General features: G+C 49.9%; 2 protein-coding genes across 5 annotated transcripts; both read left to right on the top strand.

The window, feature by feature from the left end:
• Positions 1–608: 608 nt before the first annotated feature.
• Positions 609–7,568, top strand: afg3l2 (AFG3-like AAA ATPase 2). Of its 2 annotated transcripts, none has more exons than XM_040022162.1 (17): positions 609–930; positions 2,034–2,130; positions 2,323–2,391; positions 2,707–2,840; positions 2,916–3,068; positions 3,389–3,463; positions 3,546–3,667; positions 3,741–4,014; positions 4,152–4,289; positions 4,407–4,560; positions 4,631–4,738; positions 4,825–4,950; positions 5,037–5,147; positions 5,226–5,341; positions 5,437–5,637; positions 6,668–6,862; positions 7,008–7,568. In XM_040022162.1, exons 1-17 carry the CDS (start codon positions 847–849, stop codon positions 7,248–7,250), a joined length of 2,400 nt encoding a protein of 799 aa, XP_039878096.1. In that variant the 5' UTR covers positions 609–846; the 3' UTR covers positions 7,251–7,568. The 2 variants fall into 2 exon arrangements, with proteins under 2 accessions (XP_039878096.1, XP_039878087.1); XM_040022153.1 differs by having other exon boundaries at positions 613–930; positions 3,543–3,667.
• A 4,544-nt stretch (positions 7,569–12,112) lies between these two features.
• Positions 12,113–17,370, top strand: puf60a (poly-U binding splicing factor a). Of its 3 annotated transcripts, none has more exons than XM_040022555.1 (11): positions 12,113–12,275; positions 13,337–13,432; positions 13,542–13,640; positions 14,544–14,594; positions 14,679–14,840; positions 14,919–15,011; positions 15,091–15,304; positions 15,643–15,833; positions 16,021–16,135; positions 16,323–16,561; positions 16,638–17,370. In XM_040022555.1, exons 1-11 carry the CDS (start codon positions 12,255–12,257, stop codon positions 16,935–16,937), a joined length of 1,581 nt encoding a protein of 526 aa, XP_039878489.1. In that variant the 5' UTR covers positions 12,113–12,254; the 3' UTR covers positions 16,938–17,370. The 3 variants fall into 3 exon arrangements, with proteins under 3 accessions (XP_039878489.1, XP_039878490.1, XP_039878492.1); XM_040022556.1 differs by having other exon boundaries at positions 12,114–12,275; positions 13,542–13,628; XM_040022558.1 differs by lacking the exon at positions 12,113–12,275 and adding an exon at positions 12,292–12,866.
• The last annotated feature ends 1,524 nt before the right edge of the window (positions 17,371–18,894 follow it).

The raw sequence follows: 18,894 nt of genomic DNA on the forward strand, positions 1-18,894 counted from the left end.
ATTGCATGTTAATAATCTATTTCTGTAGGGCGTAGTCCGTGTGCCCAGTAATAAGCGACCTTTAAAAGTGATCCCCCTTGTGTAGCCGGATCACTTAGAGGTCAGAGGTCAGCGCTCCTGCTGGCCTGGATTCATGTGTTTGAGTTTCAGTTCGGTGTCTTGTGATCTGCAGCCCTGAGCAGAAATGTGAGCATGAAGGGAGCAGCAGTTTATGATTAATGTTCAGTCACACTGGAAAGTTTGAAATAAAAGAGTTTCTGATTAGGAATCTGACACTAACTCACCAGCATGTTTAACAGGGTTTGACCCGTGTGTGAGTGTCTGGGTGTGTTCAGAATCAGAATACTTTATTGATCCCTAGGGGAAATTATTTTTCGTTACAATGCACAATTATGTTACAATGTTTACAATTATAAACAAACATTAACAGAGACAGACAATACACTAACTAAGAATAGCACAATATATAAAGGCATATATATACATAAAAGTCACGTATTAATAAATAGCTGGAAAAAAAATGTTGTGTTACAGTTTGTTTAACTGGGAGCTGTTTCATGATCTTTTTGTTTGTTTTTAAGCCATAAAAATATTTGCGCACAGAAAAATTCAGAAAATATTGAACCCTGCATAGTTGTTGTGGAGATCCTTCTCTATGCTTCTTCTAAAAGGTTGTTTGCGGCTCCTTAGCGGCCGGCAGGGGGCGCCAGAGGGCGGAGTCAGCAACAAGGTAGTAGACGAAGAAGAGCTGCAGGTAAACATGTCGGCGCGCTGCTGTCACGGAGCAACTCGGGTGAACTTGAAACGCGTTTAGCTCGGCTCGCATCAGCGTGAGAGAGCCGGAGGATGGCTCACCGCTACCTGCGGCTGTCGGCGGGCTGCCGCGGCCTGTTCCGCCTGCTGCCGCCCTCCGGAGCTCCGGCCAGGCTGGTAGGTGCACGACGGGGCTAACATGCTAAGAGGCTAATCCCGCAGTCCGGAGCCCAGAGCCAGCGGGAGGCCGAACTCTGGGCTGAGGCTGCGCGAAGGCCGCGGGACCCGTAGGAGCAGCTGGCTGCAAACTTACGATAAACAAACAGGAAGTGCACTGATACCAGCTACAGACAGGTGTACAAAGTACACCTGCGTTAAAGTGGCGGTTCACTTCTTATCTCTTCATCTCCATGGTAACTGATGCTGGGGAAGTTAGAGGATATGACATCAGTACCCCCTGACCAATGGGGAATAGTCCTGGATCCCTCGGATCTTTGTAAGCGGACAGTAGTCGAGGCAGAACACCTGCATAGGTACAACCGCCTGAGACTTAGACTGAGAAAACGCCTACAGCAACTCAGACTCACACAACTAACCAATCAGGTGACTGTGTGAATATTCGCATAACAATGTAAGCGGTGACTACGAACACTCTGAGCTGAGGAGTATCAGCTGCCTCCAAAGAGCTTTGGGCTGGTTACTACACCTGTAGTGTCTCAGGAGACCTGATTACGATGGCGTTCATTAGGTGTTGGCTTTAACTTCCTGTGTTGTGTAGAGGCAGCCAATGGAGCTGCTTGGCACTCCGATTCGTCGCTACAGAAGCTGCTGTTTATGGAGTCATACCTGGGAACAGCAGCCTGAAGCAGGATGAGTGTTTTTAATGTGTTTCAAAGTAATGTTCTCTGAACAGTCATTAAAATCAGCTGACAGGAAGTCTTCTCTTCCTCCATGCAAAGCTCTGCGTAGTCAAAGATGCTGCTCGCTGTGAGGTCATCACACAGCAAACAAGCAGCGGGAAATGTTTGTCAGGTTAGCCAACAGAATGTATTAACATCCTGGAGTCCACCAAAGAAACAAAGGTGAACTCAGGTGTGTTAGTTTGAGGCTGTTTTACCTGAAGCTGGTGAAACGTGACGCAGGTTAGACCGCCACGCCGCCACATACAGAAGAGAAGGGGTTGCAAACTTCTTGTTAAACTTCAGGCAGACTGATCGAACCATGATGTCAGCGCCTTCAGCACTATGTACTCTGATCTGCTGACCTGTCTGTTCACTCAGGTAACATCTTCAACCACAGCACAGGTGCAGAGTGGGCGGAGCCTGTTGAGTGACCTGCTGGGAGCCTACAGGAGGCTGAGCTCTAAACCTCCAAAAGGTACCGGCTAATCAAATTTAGACCCGCCCTCGTGTGGCCTTCCTGTTCTATGGGGGTGTTGTGATCACTGAGCTGTTTCTATAGCGCCCCCTGCTGAGTTTAACAGGAAGTGGAATGGCTCTGGTAGATCAGCTGTGATGCCCTCATCTGTGTGTGATGTCACTTCCTGTACAATCTGCTTTCTTTCTTCAGGTTTCGAGAAATATTTTCCAGACAGTCAGAAAACGCAGAAACACTCCGAAGCTGAAGCTGCAGCCAAAGGTAGAAACCTGAAATCTACTGACCTTTAATGCTCTCTACTGACCTCTGACCTCTACTGCTCTTTACTGACCTCTACTGCTCTCTACTGACCTCTACTGAAATCTGCTGACCTCTCCTGCTCTCTACTGACCTCTACTGCCCTTTACTGTAACCCTAACTATATGCTTTAGCAAAAAGGAAAGTTTGAATCTTAAAAGTAGAGATGGTGTCTGCCTGCTGAATGTCTCTCTGTTCTTGTTCACCCGACGCTCCATCAGGTGGATGTGTTGATGTTTGTTGCTGTTTGAGTCCCAGATTTATTTATTTATTTCTCAGAATCCAAACCCGCTAACTCACAGAGAGCATCAGGGAGGTCAACGGGAGGAGGGGGGGGAGCAGGTGGCAGCGGCGGCGGGGGAAAGCGAGGAGGTCGTAAGGATGAGTCACACTGGTACAGCCGTCTGCAGAAGGTCATTCTCTCCTCCTGTGACCTCTTACCTGTCCAGGTGTAAGTGAGCTCTGGTCTCAGCTGTTGTCTGTTTCAGGGGGAGGTGCCCTGGGACGATAGGGAATTCCGGATGTACTTCCTGAGCGGGGTGGCGTTCTGGACCACCGTCACTTACTACTTCTTCCTGAGGGACGGAGGACGCGAGGTCACCTGGAAAGACTTTGTCAACAACTACCTGTCCAAAGGCGTGGTGAGGACGCCCGCTGGGCCTCTTAGTTCACGATGATGTCGTCAGACGCTCTGAAAGTAAAGTGGTCGTGTCGCTGCGGCAGGTGAAATGCAGCCATTTTTTGAATAGTTGCACTTTCCCGTGGAGTTACGGGGCAGGAACACCAGGGGGCGCTGGTGTAACTGACCCGTAACTCCACTTCCTGAATGAACTCTGTCACGCAGACATGAAAAACCAATCAGGTTAAAGCTGGTTACAGTGGTTCCTCAAACCAAGTTTAAAACGTTTGGACCTGATGATGTACAAACAGGAAGCTGACCGCTGCTGTGCGTCTTCGGCAGGTGGATCGGTTGGAGGTGGTGAACAAGCGCTACGTGAAGGTGGTTTTCTCTGCGGGGAAGACGCCGGCGGACGGGGTGAGTGTGTTTCTGTCTGCAGAGCAGCGTTCTAGGCGCCGCACTCGGTTCTGAGCGGGTTCTCGTGTGTGTCTCGCAGCAGTACGTCTGGTTCAACATCGGCAGCGTGGACACGTTTGAGAGGAACCTGGAGACGGCGCAGTACGAGCTCGGCATCGAGGGCGAGAACAGGCTGCCCGTGGTCTATTCCACCGAGAGCGACGGGTACGAGCACGACCTCCGGCCTCAGCTCCACCTCAGGCCTACACCTCTAACCACGCCTGTCTCCCTCTTCCAGCACGTTCCTACTGAGCATGCTCCCCACCGTGCTCATCATTGGCTTCCTACTCTTCATGCTGCGGCGAGGACCGGCAGGGGCGGGACGTCCTGGCCGGGGGATGGGCGGGCTGTTCAGCGTCAGCGAGACAACGGCGAAGATTCTGAAAGACGAAATCGACGTGAAGTTCAAAGACGTGGCGGGCTGCGAGGAGGCCAAGCTGGAGATCATGGAGTTCGTGAACTTCCTGAAGAACCCCAAACAGTACCAGGACCTCGGCGCCAAGATCCCCAAGGTGAGAGTCGAAGGGGGCGGGGTTATGACACAGGTCAGACAGTCAGTGCCACCATTCAGCCAAAGATAAAACTGTGAGGTGTGGGCGGGGCCTGTAGGGTCGCCACTGATGGCGTTTATGTTGATGTCTGTGAGCAGGGCGCCATCTTGACCGGTCCTCCCGGCACCGGAAAAACGCTTCTCGCCAAAGCAACGGCGGGCGAGGCAAACGTGCCCTTCATCACCGTCAACGGCTCCGAGTTCCTGGAGATGTTCGTGGGCGTCGGCCCCGCCAGGGTGAGTGTGTTTTACTAACTGTGGTTACCTCACTTCCTGTTTGCCAACGTGTTCAAAATCACGTGGCTCTGTTGGGGGAGGAGTCTGGCATTGGAGCTGATGTCATTTCCTTCCCAGGTGAGAGATCTCTTCGTCATGGCGAGGAAGAACGCCCCCTGCATCCTCTTCATTGACGAGATCGACGCTGTGGGGCGCAAAAGGGGGCGGGGCAACTTTGGCGGTCAGAGTGAGCAGGAGAACACGCTGAACCAGCTGCTGGTAGAGATGGACGGTGGGTGGAGCTAAACTCAGCTTTGTAATGATGAAGACATGGCGATTGCTCACTGCTTTCTGCGCCGCAGGCTTCAACACCGCCACCAACGTGGTGGTCCTGGCGGGAACCAACAGACCCGACATCCTGGACCCGGCGCTGATGAGACCCGGCCGCTTCGACAGGCAGATCTACATCGGTGAGTCAGAGCGCCAGGCGAGCCGTGTACATCTTCTGTATGAGCTCGTGTGAGGTCACAATCAGGTGATATCCTTCTCCTCTAAGGCCCTCCTGACATCAAAGGTCGGGCGTCCATCTTTAAAGTCCACCTGCGGCCCCTGAAGCTCGAGCCTGACATGGACAAAGACTCTCTGGCCAGGAAGATGGCCGCCCTCACACCTGGATTTTCAGGTAAGCGCTGCTGAATGTCGTTTCAGACTTTGTGCACCTGCTTGGTCCGAGACACAACTTTGTCCTCCCTGCTCTCTTCCAATCAGGTGCCGACATCGCCAACGTTTGTAACGAGGCGGCTCTGATTGCCGCTCGCCACCTTTCAGACGCTATCAGCCAGAAGCACTTCGAGCAGGCCATCGAGAGGGTCATCGGAGGTGAGTGCGAGAGTTCGAATGTTGGAGCGTGGCGTTGGCTGCAGGATGATTTCATACAGCGTCTCTTCCTGTCTGAAGGCCTGGAGAAAAAGACTCAGGTCCTGCAGCCCGAGGAGAAGAAGACGGTGGCGTATCATGAGGCCGGGCACGCCGTAGCCGGATGGTTCCTGGAGCATGCCGATCCGCTGCTGAAGGTGACTCGATCGCCGCGGTGCTGTAGCTGCACAATTGAGTGAAATTTGAATGGGGGCTGGTGCAGACTCATCAGTTTGTGTTGTGACCTGCACAGGTGTCCATCATCCCCAGAGGGAAGGGTCTGGGCTACGCGCAGTACCTGCCCAAAGAGCAGTACCTGTACACGAAGGAGCAGCTGCTGGACCGCATGTGCATGACTCTGGGGGGCCGAGTCTCGGAGGAGATCTTCTTCGGCCGCATCACCACGGGCGCTCAGGACGACCTGCGAAAGGTGACGCAAAGCGCCTACGCCCAGGTGAGCCGTCAATACGGTGTTTTCTCTTTGCCCGACGCCGTCATCGGAGTGATTAGTACCGTTCTTCTTCATCAGCTGTTTATTTTGAGGGGCTTCTCTGTTTGGGGCTTTCATGTTAAAAGCACAGCAGCAGAGAGCTCTGATCCACGGCAGTTCTGATCCACGGCACCTCTGGTCCACGGCAGCTCTGATCCACGGCACCTCTGGTCCACGGCGCCTCCAGAAGTCTTAAGGCTCTGTGTAGTTTGGGCCGAGTGCATGAATCAGAATGAGCCTCTCAGGTTTAACTTTAGAAACACCTGAAAAAGAGTCGCCAGCATTTGGATCCACAGTTTAGCCATAAGCCAGAGTCTTGAAGCTCAATCATCTGGACGTTTCATCATCATCAGGTGACTCCGTCAGTCTCAGCTGAATGCAGGTTTCAACCTTATAAACAGGACATCTGCACAACGCCTGACTGCAGCACCACTGATGGAACAATGGGCATTTACATGAAGTGTGAGGGGGCCTAACCTGTCACCATGCTACAATGCTGTGATTGCAGCCATTCCCCGGCTCTGTGAACGCCACTCATGGACATTGATCAGTGGCTGTTGATGAGTGGTCGTGACAGTTTGCATATTAATGATCATAAACTGACCTGACAGCCCATTGGTCGTCAGGTGTCGGTCTTTGTGCAGATGTCCAATAAGACTGAAACCTGCAGTCAGCTGAGACTGAAGGAGTCACCCGATGAAGACGATACCTTCAAATGAACAGAATCAACCAATTTCCAGAGGCTTAACAGCCTCAGGCGGTGTGAGGCAGGTGTGATACCTGAGAGGTGTTGCAGGTGTTAGCCTTCACTGTAAGTCTCAGGATGACGTTAGAACGAGAACCTTTAAAGCCGAGTTCGGGGGGAGACGTGAACCTCGAAGCTTTGGCTCTTTGATGAGCTCCAGTCGTGTTTTTGTTAGTGCAGGTTTTGGAAATGAAGTTGTTCCTGTGGGGGTTCTGCTCGGTCTGACCTCCTCCTTGTGTTCTCCTGCAGATCGTTCAGTTTGGGATGAACCCGAAGGTGGGCCAGGTGTCCTTCGACCTGCCGCGCCAGGGCGAGATGGTTCTGGAGAAGCCGTACAGCGAGGCCACGGCCCGCCTCATCGATACCGAGGTCAGAACCCTGATCAGCGAAGCGTACCAGAGAACACAGCAACTCCTCAACGACAAGAAGGCCGAGGTGGAGAAGGTAGGCTCAGCTGTGTTCTACGTGCCTCAGAAAGCCACTGAGTCACGAGGCTCTGGGCGGTTCTGGTTCAGCTCTGCGGAGCAGGGTCCTGCGTGCTTCTGCCCGTGATCATTCTGTGCTCACCTGTCCTCTGTGGCGTTGGCAGGTGGCGCAGCGGCTACTGGAGAAGGAGGTTCTGGATAAGAACGACATGGTGGAGCTGCTCGGCAAACGGCCCTTCGCTGAGAAGTCGACTTACGAGGAGTTCGTGGAAGGAACCGGCGGCGAGGACGAAGACACGACGCTGCCCGAGGGTCTGAAGGACTGGAACCAGGAGAGGAGGCCGGAGCGGGAGGAGACCCCGGACGAGCAGGTGGCCCGGCAGATCTCCGGAGGAATGCCCTTCTAGAAGTTCCTCCGGGTTCTGTCCTCCTGCCGGAGAGCCTTCTGAGGCCTCCTGATGAACTTCAGCAGGGCCAGGGTGGAACCTGAAGACCTAAAGAACGTTTCCTGTGTAGAACATCGCGTATTTATTGATCCGAGACTATCGACGGCGTTCTGCTCCATCCATGAAATCACTCATCATCACCATGGTAACGTGCTGCTGGAGGCTGCTCAGAGTTCAGATATTGATTAGTTGTTGCTAGCATGCTGTTTCATAATGGAATAAATGTGTAAATGTGTTTGACATGTTTAAATAAAGTCAGAGAAACTGATCGATCACCAATCACCGCTCCGTGTGATCAATAACACACACACTTCCTGTAAACACACACAGAGGAGGTAAACGAGACTGAACTGTGTGTGTGCACAGAGGAACCAGGTGAGGATGACAGAGATAAGATAAGATAAAACTTTATTAATCCCTCGGGTGGGTTCCTCTGGGAAATTCGGTTTCCAAAAGCACAGCACCGACAGAAGTTACAGAGTTACAGAATATTATATATATACACACACACACATATATAAATACAGAGACATATATAAATAAAATATACAAAGGGGATAAATAGAATAAATAGGAATAAAAATAAAAAATAAAAATACAAGTGAATTGCACATTTCGAGTATGGAGTCTATTGCACCGTTGAATATTAACAAAAGTATTGCACAGTGAGGTGAAGAGGCACTACAGCTTTCTTGTTCCCCCCTCCTTTGTCCTCCTGTCTCCCCTCCCTCTCCCCTCCAGAGAGGAGTTAAACAGTTTGATGGCGTGTGGGACAAAGGAGTTTTTAAGTCTGTTAGTTCTTGTCTTGGGGAGAAGCAACCTGTCACTGAACAGACTCCTCTGGTTGTTAATGGCCGTGTGCAGAGGATGCCCAGCATTGTTCATAATGTCCAGCAGTTTCTTTAGTGTCCTTTTCTCTGCCACTGTCACCAGAGTGTCCAGCTTCATGCCGACCACAGAGCCAGCCTTCCTGATCAGTGTCTCCAGCCTGGATGAGTCCTTCTTTGCTGTGCTGCTCCACCAGCACACCACAGCATAGAAAAGTACTCCAGCAACCACTGACTGGTAAAACATCCTCAGGAGCTTCCTGCAGATGTTGAAAGACCTCAGCCTCCTGAGGAAGTACAGTCGGCTTTGGGCTTTTTTATACAGGTGCTCTATGTTGCATGACCAGTCCAGTTTGTTGTCCACCCACAGCCCGAGGTACTTGTACTTGTTGACCACCTCCACCTCCTCCCCCTCTATCTGAACTGGCAGTGGACCTGGTCTGGACCTCCTGAAGTCCACAACCAGTTCCTTAGTCTTTGAGGTGTTGAGTTGCAGGTGGTTTGTGTGACTCCATGCGACAAAGTTCCTCACCAGACTTCTGTACTCCTCTTCCTGATCATCCCAGATACACCCCATGATGGCCGTGTCGTCTGCAAACTTCTGAATGTGGCATAATTCAGAGTTGTAGCAGAAGTTGGGAGCAGTGTTCTCCCCCTGGTGGGACGTGCTGAAAGAATATGAGAGTACAGTCTTCATGTAGGCCTGGGTGGTAATCTGGTGGATTATGCAGCGCGATATCTGGAAGCAGTGCTGCTGCGCACCGTTTCACTAACTGAGAGGAGGGTCCAAGCCCCTCTAAACGTGAGGTTTGGTATGTCCTGGACCTGACAGCAAAGCTACACACTTCAGGCTCAAAGTTACTCGCCGAGTGGAAAAGAGCCTTCATGGTCAAACGGCGAGTTGGTGATGCTGAGTATGAGGTGGTGCGGACAGGACGTCTTTAACAAAGTAACAATGTGATCAAAGCTTTGATGGTAGAACCAAATGTTTCCAAAGAAACGCGACATTTAAAGGATGGCTGCCTTATGCCACTGTGGCCAGTCGACTGGTGTCCCACTAATCAAAACTCTTTGATTTATAAAGGTATTAAAGTCCCACCTGCCCTGTGTCCTTTACATCGTGGTGCCTTTGGTGAGGTTTGTGACTCGTACCAAACAACTTCAGAGAGATGCCCACATCGCTTCTGTCTCTGGACCAAATGTGTGTGGTGGTAGGTAACCAAGCTCCGAGCTGTTTCACAGCTGTTGACACGATGTGTTCAGAGCCAGCCTGGTTTTTCACCCACAGTCTGGTTTGTACGAAGCAGAGCGCATCCTGCCTTTTTATTACACAGTGTGTTCAACTTCTGTTTAACAGTACTGGTTTTATTTAGCATAGCCCTATCCTTGTGCCCGAGGGTTTTTGGCTCAGACTCCAGTGTGGTGATATTTTCATTGCCTGTCTTCTTCTTAAAGGAAGCAAAGGAACTGATCCTCCCTCTCAAATACGCTTTCATAGCCAATGTAGTGTCCTCTCAACCTCTTGTCTCCTTAAAAATTAGATGTCATCCCTGATCATTTTAGTAAATAACAGTAAGGACACATTCAAACGCCACCTACCACTTTTGAGAAATCCTGGTCTCGGTCTAGTATTTGGTTGAAGTCTGCGCCTACTATTGTTTGTGCACTGTGCGATTCCAAAAGAAGCTGTGATAAATGATGAAAAACGTAGGCGTGTCTGAATTGGGAGCATAAATATTACATAAAATTACTGGTGTATCTAATAATTGTCCACGTACTAGTTTATATCTACCCTCCTTATCTACTTTTGCCTCAGTGAAGTTAAGACAAAGTTTTATGAATCAGAACCGACAGCCCTGCACTTTTGCCCGTTCCAGGGTTAGGGTGATGTTAAAACAGTCTTTTTCTTAATTACATCATTCAGTCCATTAACATTCCAGCTGGCTATTTTTAGATCCGTCTATCCATGTGGCAATGTGGGAATTACACTTAGTGCACCAACTCACACGTACAAACCTTTGAGAGAGTGGTGTAGAGATAAACAAACCTACACAATCCTGTTGGACTTCTTTATGTGGAGAATTTAAATGGAGCCAAATTTGGCTTCATGGAGGGAAATTCTGCTTAAGCAACAAAGTTAGTGGAGCTTCATTTAAGGTACTTCATCATACGGACACTGGAGAGGTTTAAGCTTGAGAACTATTCTTGTTGTTTGTGTCACTTCCACACTGAAGCTGTTTGTCACCTGTTGTATCCATGTGTATAAATGCCAGACTCTTTCAGAATGATGTTTATTATTACAGACAGACCAAAAAATCGAACTTGAAGTGTGTTTTGAAGGGAAAGATTTAATTCACTACCTACTTCCTCCGACCTCTGCTGCTCTTGGGAAAAATTCCTATTCATACAAAATGATGGAGAGACTGCAAAGCCTATATTAAACACTTCTGCAACACAGCGCCACAGTTAAAGACCTTGAAAACACAAAGGAAATTAAAATACATTACATTTTGGACTTCTAATATTTTAATTTTATTATTTTTATTGTTATTGTTATTTTGTTCTTGTATTCCGCCATCATCATCACCCGTCACCCATCTCTGGCACTCTTCTGTAGTTAGATGTTGGTCTTTCAGCTCCCTAAATTACACTTTCAAAGTAAATTGGATTAAAAAAACATCTGAAAAACCCAAACTCCATCTGGAACTTCATTTCTCATCATATCTTTTCACATTTGGGTAGCTTGGACTTTATTCTTCTCTGCAACTACAATATTCAGAAAATCCCAATGAAACTCTCAAACTTTCATCAACAAGCTCATTTGGCATAGTCCTTAATCTATAAACACAACTTTTCTCCACAAAGGTTTTATATTTGGAACAACTGTAACACTCTTTACAAGTCGCTGTTCTTTGAAAACTGGTTTAATAATGGTATTCTTCTGCTAAGTCAACTATTCAATAACGCGGGCTTATTATACAATTACTCAGAGTTCCTATCCAGATATAACATCCCAGTATCCCCAAGGGAGTTTTGTATTGTTTTTGATGCCATACCATCTGCTCTGTCCATGTTGTTTAGAAATACCACTGCCTCCCCTCTCCTGTTCTTGTCCCGCTCTGTCCTGAGAGACTCCTTTAGGTCAGATTTGTTTCTCCTCTTGTAAAGGTGTGAATGCCAAGATTAGGTCTCTTTTTCAAGAGTCACTTGTCTCCATTCCTCCTTCCATTTCTTTCTGGTCTAATTTTGTCAAGGACATTGACTGGAAAAAAAAAAGTTTGGTGTTTGCCACAAAAATTCCTCCTTACTAACAAAGGGAAGGAAATTTTATTTAAGCTAATTCATAGATTCTACCCTGTTAAATGCTTCCTTCAAAATATAAGAGGGATATAGATACTCTTTGCTCCTTCTGTAAGATCGCCCCAGAGACCTGCTCACATCTACTCTGGTCTCGTACCTCTACGCAGATTTTGTGGAAAGATATCGCTGTTTTCATCTCTAAGAACATCTTATCAAATTTTGTGCTTTTTTACCAAAATGTGTTATTTGGTAACACTGACTTTAGCAGGAAAGACTCGAATGCTTTTTACCTTATTAATCTGATTTTACTCCTCGCCAAATGCCATATCCATAAATGTAAGTTTTCAAGCAAGGAACCTCACTTTCTCACTTTTAGGAAAGAAATTGAACTCTATGTGAACACAATTTGCTCCTCTCACAACAAAAAAAGCTTTAAAAACTGTAAATGTTTGTACTATATTTAATGTCCTTGTTTAATTATTCAATGTCACTGTATCTCTCGCTTTTTTCCTTTTCTTTTTTTCTTTAATTTATTTTTTATTTCCTTTTCTTCTCTCTCCTTTTAATGTTGATATGTATCTTAGTTGTTTAATTTGACACGCCGTTCCATTGTAATATACTTTTGCAAAATAAAGTTCTGAAAAAAACTGGTCCTGCTTCCGGCTTCAGCTCCTGAAGTTGTCGTTTGTTCAAACACTCTTCTGTCAGAGGAAGTGACGTCAGGCGGAGCCGCGGTGCGGACTGCGGGGACTCCGAGCGCAGAACCATCCGAACCGAAGCGAGCGGAGAGCGGGGAGAGCAGCGCGGGAGCGGCGGAGCGCAGCGCGGGAGCAGCTGTATGGCGGCGGCCGTTTCTGCGGTACGATCCGAAATGTGCCTGGATGGAAACACGAAGCTAAGCTAATGCTAACAGCAGGGACCCTCGGCGCGTGCTCCGTAACACAATCGGTTCGACACCACAGACTGACCGGAACCGACCGCAGAGGTCGATTAATCGATCAGCCGCTGATCGGTTCTCTGTGATCAACGGTGTGCGCGCGGCTCAGCTAGGCTAACTGTTAGCACGGAAGTTCTGGACGGTTCTGCTAGCTGCTGATGCTAAGCTAACAACCTAGGAGTATTAAGGTGTCAACTTACCGTCCACGGTGGTAGTTTCGCTCACCTGTACTGAGAAGGTGGTTCACTTCTCACCTGAGTGTATCACTGTGGGAACTGATCATCACCTGTACGCAGTTGAAGTTCCACATTAGAGATGAACACATGAAGATACAGGTGTGTTATTCTAAAGATGCTGATGATCCTGGAGTAGCAGACCTGTTCGTACCTGCTCACCTGAGATCAGGTGAACTGAGTGTCCTAAAAAAATCAAAACCACAAACGAGGAAAATGCGGCACACGAACCAACACCGCGGTCCCCGAATTTGACAGAACGCCACAGACCGAGCAGCAGGTACACCGTTGCCTCGACGACCTCCTCCTCTGTTTCCACTGCTACTGTTTGATGTACACTACGCTGATCCAGGTCACCTGTTACAGCACTCTGAATAGAACATGATCATCAGTCAATCAGGTTGCTGGTGTGGTTGGAGCTGAGTGTGAGTCTCTGTGGCTGTTCAGCCTGACCTCACCTGCGCAGGTGAAGGTCTCACCTGTGTGGCTGCACTCGTACCGATGATGATAAAGTTTGTGTTCAGCATGAAGGAAACAATAAAAACCCACGCAGAAGAAGAGTCGTTAAGTGGAGGTTTGTTTAGCTCTGTGAGTGGGGGCGGGGCATCAGCTGTGTCTGAGGTGATGTCACAGACTGATGGGTATGGGTGAAGTTTAGGATGGGTGCAGCCTCTGACAGCGTGAAGAGAACAGCTGTGATTGATCGTCTGTGCGATTGATCGCTAATCAGTCAGTATTGATCTCTGACAGGGAGGGCCGGCTCTCATCATGGAGAATGGACAGAGCACCACCACCAAGCTGGGGCTGCCACCGCTCACCCCCAACCAGGCGGAGGCGCTGCAGAAGGTCTATAAACACACACACACACACACACACACACACACACACACACACACACACAGTGTATACACGTGCTGTTGTGACTGGCGAGCTGTGATTGGCTGTTTGTGTGCAGGCGAAGAAGTACGCAATGGAGCAGAGCATCAAGAGCGTCCTCGTCAAGCAGACTCTGGCTCAGCAGCAGCAGATCACCAACCTGCAGGTATCCTCACAGGTGTGCTCAGGGGGCGGGGCGTCAGAGGGAACAGTATAGGTAACAGCAGTCACACGGTGGGAGTCAGACCCGCTCACCCAGGTGAGCTGAAGCATTAATCGGGCAGCCACTGAGGGGAGTCTGATATTGATTATTAGTTTTGGATTCATCACATCATGGAGCCGTCATGGTGTCAGAAAATATTTTATTGATACAAAACTTTCACAGAAAGGCAAAAAAAGACTCACAAAGATCAAACACACACGAGGAACGTGATGCGAATGAAACCTTGATTTAAACTTTATTTAACCTCCTGAGACCCGAACTCTTCCACGGCAGCATTTTTAATTTCTCTTTGATATTCGGGCTGATTGAGGCCCAAATTACCAGATTTTTTTTTTTTTAACCTTATTTTTGTTTTTAAGAAAAATCAGAGCCACATATGAGGATCTTCATTTAAAATGTCGATAGAACAGTAGCAGCATAATGTCCTCGTAGGTGGAAATCAGGCCCATGTAGAGCAAAATTTAGTATTTTGGTCTAAATAACCCAAAATGTGACGTCACATGTGGACGCAGGTCCCAGGAGGTTAAACGTGTAATCTGACAGTTGTGTTGCACTGAGTCAGCAAACACGCGCTTTCTCTGCATTGGTTTCACGCGTCGCTCAAACGTCACGTCATCAGCGCGTCTGTGACGTTTAAGTCAGCGCGACAAGTCTGGTGACGTGGTTACAGAACGATGGGCTGCTGCGATGGGTCAAAACTGAGCCCCACCCACGGCCGCCCCCGGCTCTCACCTCCCTTGGCCTCACCGCTCTGACGAACACTTCTGCTGACTCGTGTTTTTCATCTGCAGTGGGTGCAGACTTGGCTCCGCCCCTGTGCTTCGTCACACTGAACCTTTTCTCTCATGTGTGTCTCAGATGGCGTCTCTGACGATGGGTTTGGGCGACGCTCTGTCTCCTCTGCAATCGGTGAGTAACAGCGTGTAGCCCCTCCTTGCTGAGCGGTGAGCTGCTGGCTCATTCTTCTTCTCTGCTTTCTGTGTGTCTGTTCAGGTGGCGGCTCAGCGGCAGAGAGCGCTCGCCATCATGTGTCGCGTGTACGTTGGATCCATTTACTACGAACTCGGAGAGGACACCATCAGGCAGGCCTTCGCCCCCTTTGGACCAATCAAAAGCATCGACATGTCCTGGGACTCTGTGACCATGAAGCACAAGGTCACACACACACTCACATAAAACACACACACCACACTCTGAGGTGGGCGGGTCTAACCGTTGCCATGGCACCTGCAGGGCTTCGCCTTCGTGGAATACGAGATGCCTGAAGCGGCGCAGCTTGCACTGGAGCAGATGAACTCAGTTGTCCTCGGAGGACGGAACATCAAGGTGAGTCCAGCTGACGATGAAGCCCCGCCTCCTCTGACTCTGAGCCGGGTTTTGAGTTTCCCTTCTCGCTGTCTCGCAGGTCGGGAGGCCCAGCAACATCGGCCAGGCTCAGCCAATCATCGACCAGCTGGCGGAGGAAGCGCGTGCCTTCAACAGGATCTACGTGGCGTCAGTGCACCCCGACCTCTCCGACGATGACATCAAGAGTGTGTTCGAGGCCTTTGGAAAGATCAAGTCGTGCATGCTGGCCCGCGAGCCGACCACGGGCCGGCACAAAGGCTACGGCTTCATCGGTGAGCGGCCGATCGGCTCCGCCGCGGCGTGAAAGCTTTAACAGGGAAGACGCAGAGGGGTGTGGACCCTCTCAGGTGCACCCAGGGTCAGTGACCCACCCCCTGCGGTTCTCATGTTTGGATTCACCAATCTGTTTCCATAGCAACTCAGCCTGACGGGTCGACTTCATTTTAAGGGTTTGTTAGGCTCCGTTAGCCCTGTCAGCTGACGGGGAGCCCAGGTGTTCAGGTGTCACACCTGGGCTCCCCGTCAGCTGACAGACAGCTCTGTTCAGGGTGGGGCTCTGTGTGATGTAGGCGGGACTTCTGATGGCGGTCTGCTCATTTCCTGCGTGCAGAGTATGAGAAGGCTCAGTCGGCCCAGGACGCCGTCGCCTCCATGAACCTGTTCGACCTGGGTGGTCAGTACCTGCGCGTGGGCAAAGCCGTGACGCCACCCATGCCCCTTCTCACACCAACGACGTCTGGTGGACTGCCCACTGCCGCCGCCATGGCTGCTGCCGTCGCCACCGCAAAGATCACAGCTCAGGTAACTCAGGGAGCTCCGCCCCCCCCAGAGACAAGGCACAGGAACATGCTCTAAGAAGTGTAGTACATGCAGTGCGGTAGTTTTTCTGCCTGTATGTGCACAGAAGCAGTGGTATGTAGTGTTTCCTGTAGTACAGGATTGTAGTGTTTGAGACAGCTGTACTGATTATGTTCTGTGGTGCGTTCAGGAGGCGGTGGGAGCATCGGTGCTCGGAGCGCTGGCCGGACCGGCGCTCCTGTCCCAGCAGCTCGGAGGCCTCCCTCAGGCTGTCATGGCCCACCAGGCTCCAGGTGTCATCACAGGTAGGAACACCTGAGCCCTGTCAACACACACACACAGGCTCCACCCACATGACATCGCATCTTGAGTTTGGGGCAGTCTTCTCCGCCCACACGTCTCACCTCTCTTTATTTTGAAGCCAGGCTCATCCAAAGATGCTAACCAATAAAAGGTGCTCCAACAGGTAACACTTCCTGCTTCCTGTTTCAGGTGTGACCCCAGTGAGACCTGGTGTGCCTCAGGTGGGCTTGGTGAACCCTGTGCTGGCCACGCCCCCAACACAGACGGTTTCCTTTGGTGCTGATCCAAAGAAGAAAGAGGAGGAGGAGCGTCAGCAGGAGGTGCAGCAGGACGGCGCCATGGAGCCGCTGAGCGACCAGGAGCACATGAGCATCAGCGGCAGCAGCGCCCGACACATGGTGATGAGGAAGCTGCTGCGCAAGCAGGAGGTACGCTTCAGTCCCGCCCACCCCTAATGGCGAATCGTTGGTTCTAGTGGTCGTGACCTGTCGTATCTCCTTTCAGTCCACCGTCATGGTTTTGAGGAACATGGTCGGGCCCGACGACATCGACGACGACCTGGAGGGCGAGGTCACCGAGGAGTGCGGGAAGTTCGGCCAGGTGAAGCGAGTCATTATCTATCAGGAGCGTCAGGGAGAGGAGGACGACGCCGAAGTCATCGTCAAGATCTTTGTGGAGTTCTCGGAAGCTGCCGAGATGAACCGAGCCATCCAGGCGCTGAACCACCGCTGGTTCGGCGGCAGGAAGGTGGTCGCTGAGGTTTACGACCAGGAACGCTTCGACAACGGGGACCTGTCGGCGTAGAGCACGCTCGTCGGGGAGCGTAGCATAGCGGGCTCTTTCTAACTTGTCTGTTTTTCATCGGTGTTTGTCTCCAGGGAAACGTCTCCGCGTCCTCTGCTCCAGTGTTTCTGTGCAGGGTCAAAGGACGAAGCAGCTGCTTCTCATGTTTCAGCTGCTCGCCGCCTCGCCGTTTCTTACAGCCACTGCTTTCCTAACATGATGTCCTTCGTTTCCATGGTAACAGAAACGGGACACAGAGGGCGTCAGTTAAAAATGTACCATGAGCTCCGTGCTAACGTTAAGAGCTCAACTGATTTACATGGTCTGATATCAGTTTGTCAGCAGTTTCATTGAGTGATGTCACGCTCGACTCCACCCACTGTAGATGGTGCCAGTGGAGCCGCCCTGCTGGACAAACTGTGTATTGACGAGTTTCATTTACTGAATTTTTTTTTTAAAAAACGGATTTTGGATTGGCGCGATTAGAAACGTTGTCGATCGCGTTCTACTAACTGCCACGCCCCTTCTCCTTAGAACACTGGGCAGGGCCGCGGCACCGGCACCCTGAGAGTGAGGCGTAAAGATTTGGTTTGAAACACACAAAAACAATCACCAGCAGGAAGGAAAAACTGGACCTGACATCCAGGAACCAGGACCCACAGATCAGTAAGTTGAACAGTAACTTCCTGTCTGGGTTCTGACCCAGTTACACGGCCGCGGTGCCTTCAGGGACCTTCTGTACAATGGTGAGCCGGCCGGAGCTGAAACATGAAGCAACTGTGGACCAGATGTGACGTCACCTGTGTTCTCCCAGATGTTCAGCCTTTTGTTCACAGCCTCACAAGAGAAACACCTGGAGTCTAACAAACTGACTAAACCTGAACGCACCACAGCATCATCCACTCTCAGGCCGTCTCCCGCTTGTCCCGAGGAGTCACATGATCCCGGTCTCTGAGCAACTTTGAGCCTCAGAGGCGGTGCTGCGTTCAGGTGCTCTTCAGGGTTTGAAGGTCAAACACCGAAACTTGTGAATAAAACTCTTCTTTTTTTCTTTTTTTTTTTTTCTGCTGTTTTGTTTGTGTGAAGCTGCTCTCTGATCGGTCGGCAGTTGAGTGCAAAAATCTGTTTGATAATAAAAGATAATAGAAAGCAGACGAGGTGTTTGAGTACAGGAAGTAATCAGCTGTCTGCTGAACGTTCAGGAAAGAGTGAGCTCACCTTCATCACTCTGGAGGAAGAAGCATGGGCACGGACAAAGCCTGCATTCTGTCTGAAGGCCACCAGGGGGCAGTAGCTTTGGTAAGGCAGCTTTCTGACCTTTGACCTGTGTAAAAACATCCTGCTGAGGTTGTGGGCTCAGTTTTACGTTACACTGTGACTGTATCCCAACTCAGGATCTGCAGCCTTAAAGGCCGCATTTTAAGGCCGATTACGTCACAGCGACGCGACGAAGGCTGTCCCAATTCAAAGGCTGCTCGAAATGCGGCCCTCAAATGCGTCCTTAAGTTCCCTGAATTTTAAGAACGTGGCGGTGTAGACTTCGTGGCCCAACATATCCCAGAATGCATAGCGCGGCGGTGGGTGTGGATAATTTTGCCGAAAAAAACGGCGGATGAGGGGCGGCCGAAGAGTAAACTTTAAGTACTGAATATTATGTCACTTATTTATGTGCAAATGTTTAATAACGAAGAACATTAAAACATTCCTGTTGGCCACATGTCGGCAAAGTTATGTGACATTAGTGACGTTTGTACTAACTTGGTTTTAAAGCCTTTACTTTAAAATATACGCCGTTCAATAGCTGAGCTTAATCCTACAGAGAATGATCAAAGCTCATGTAGAAACAAACAAATGAACAAAAGATTTTCTCCTTCATTTCTGTCAAACACAGCTGTATGACACGTTTCCAGCTGTTAGTATCATGGTTGCTAGGCAACCTGGGCAGCACAACGGAGGCTAGACCGTCCCATTTCACAAG

This window comes from Simochromis diagramma, unplaced genomic scaffold (genome assembly GCF_900408965.1).
Source record: "Simochromis diagramma unplaced genomic scaffold, fSimDia1.1 OVJJ01000385.1, whole genome shotgun sequence".
In the NCBI taxonomy this organism is placed as follows: Eukaryota; Metazoa; Chordata; class Actinopteri; order Cichliformes; family Cichlidae; genus Simochromis; species Simochromis diagramma.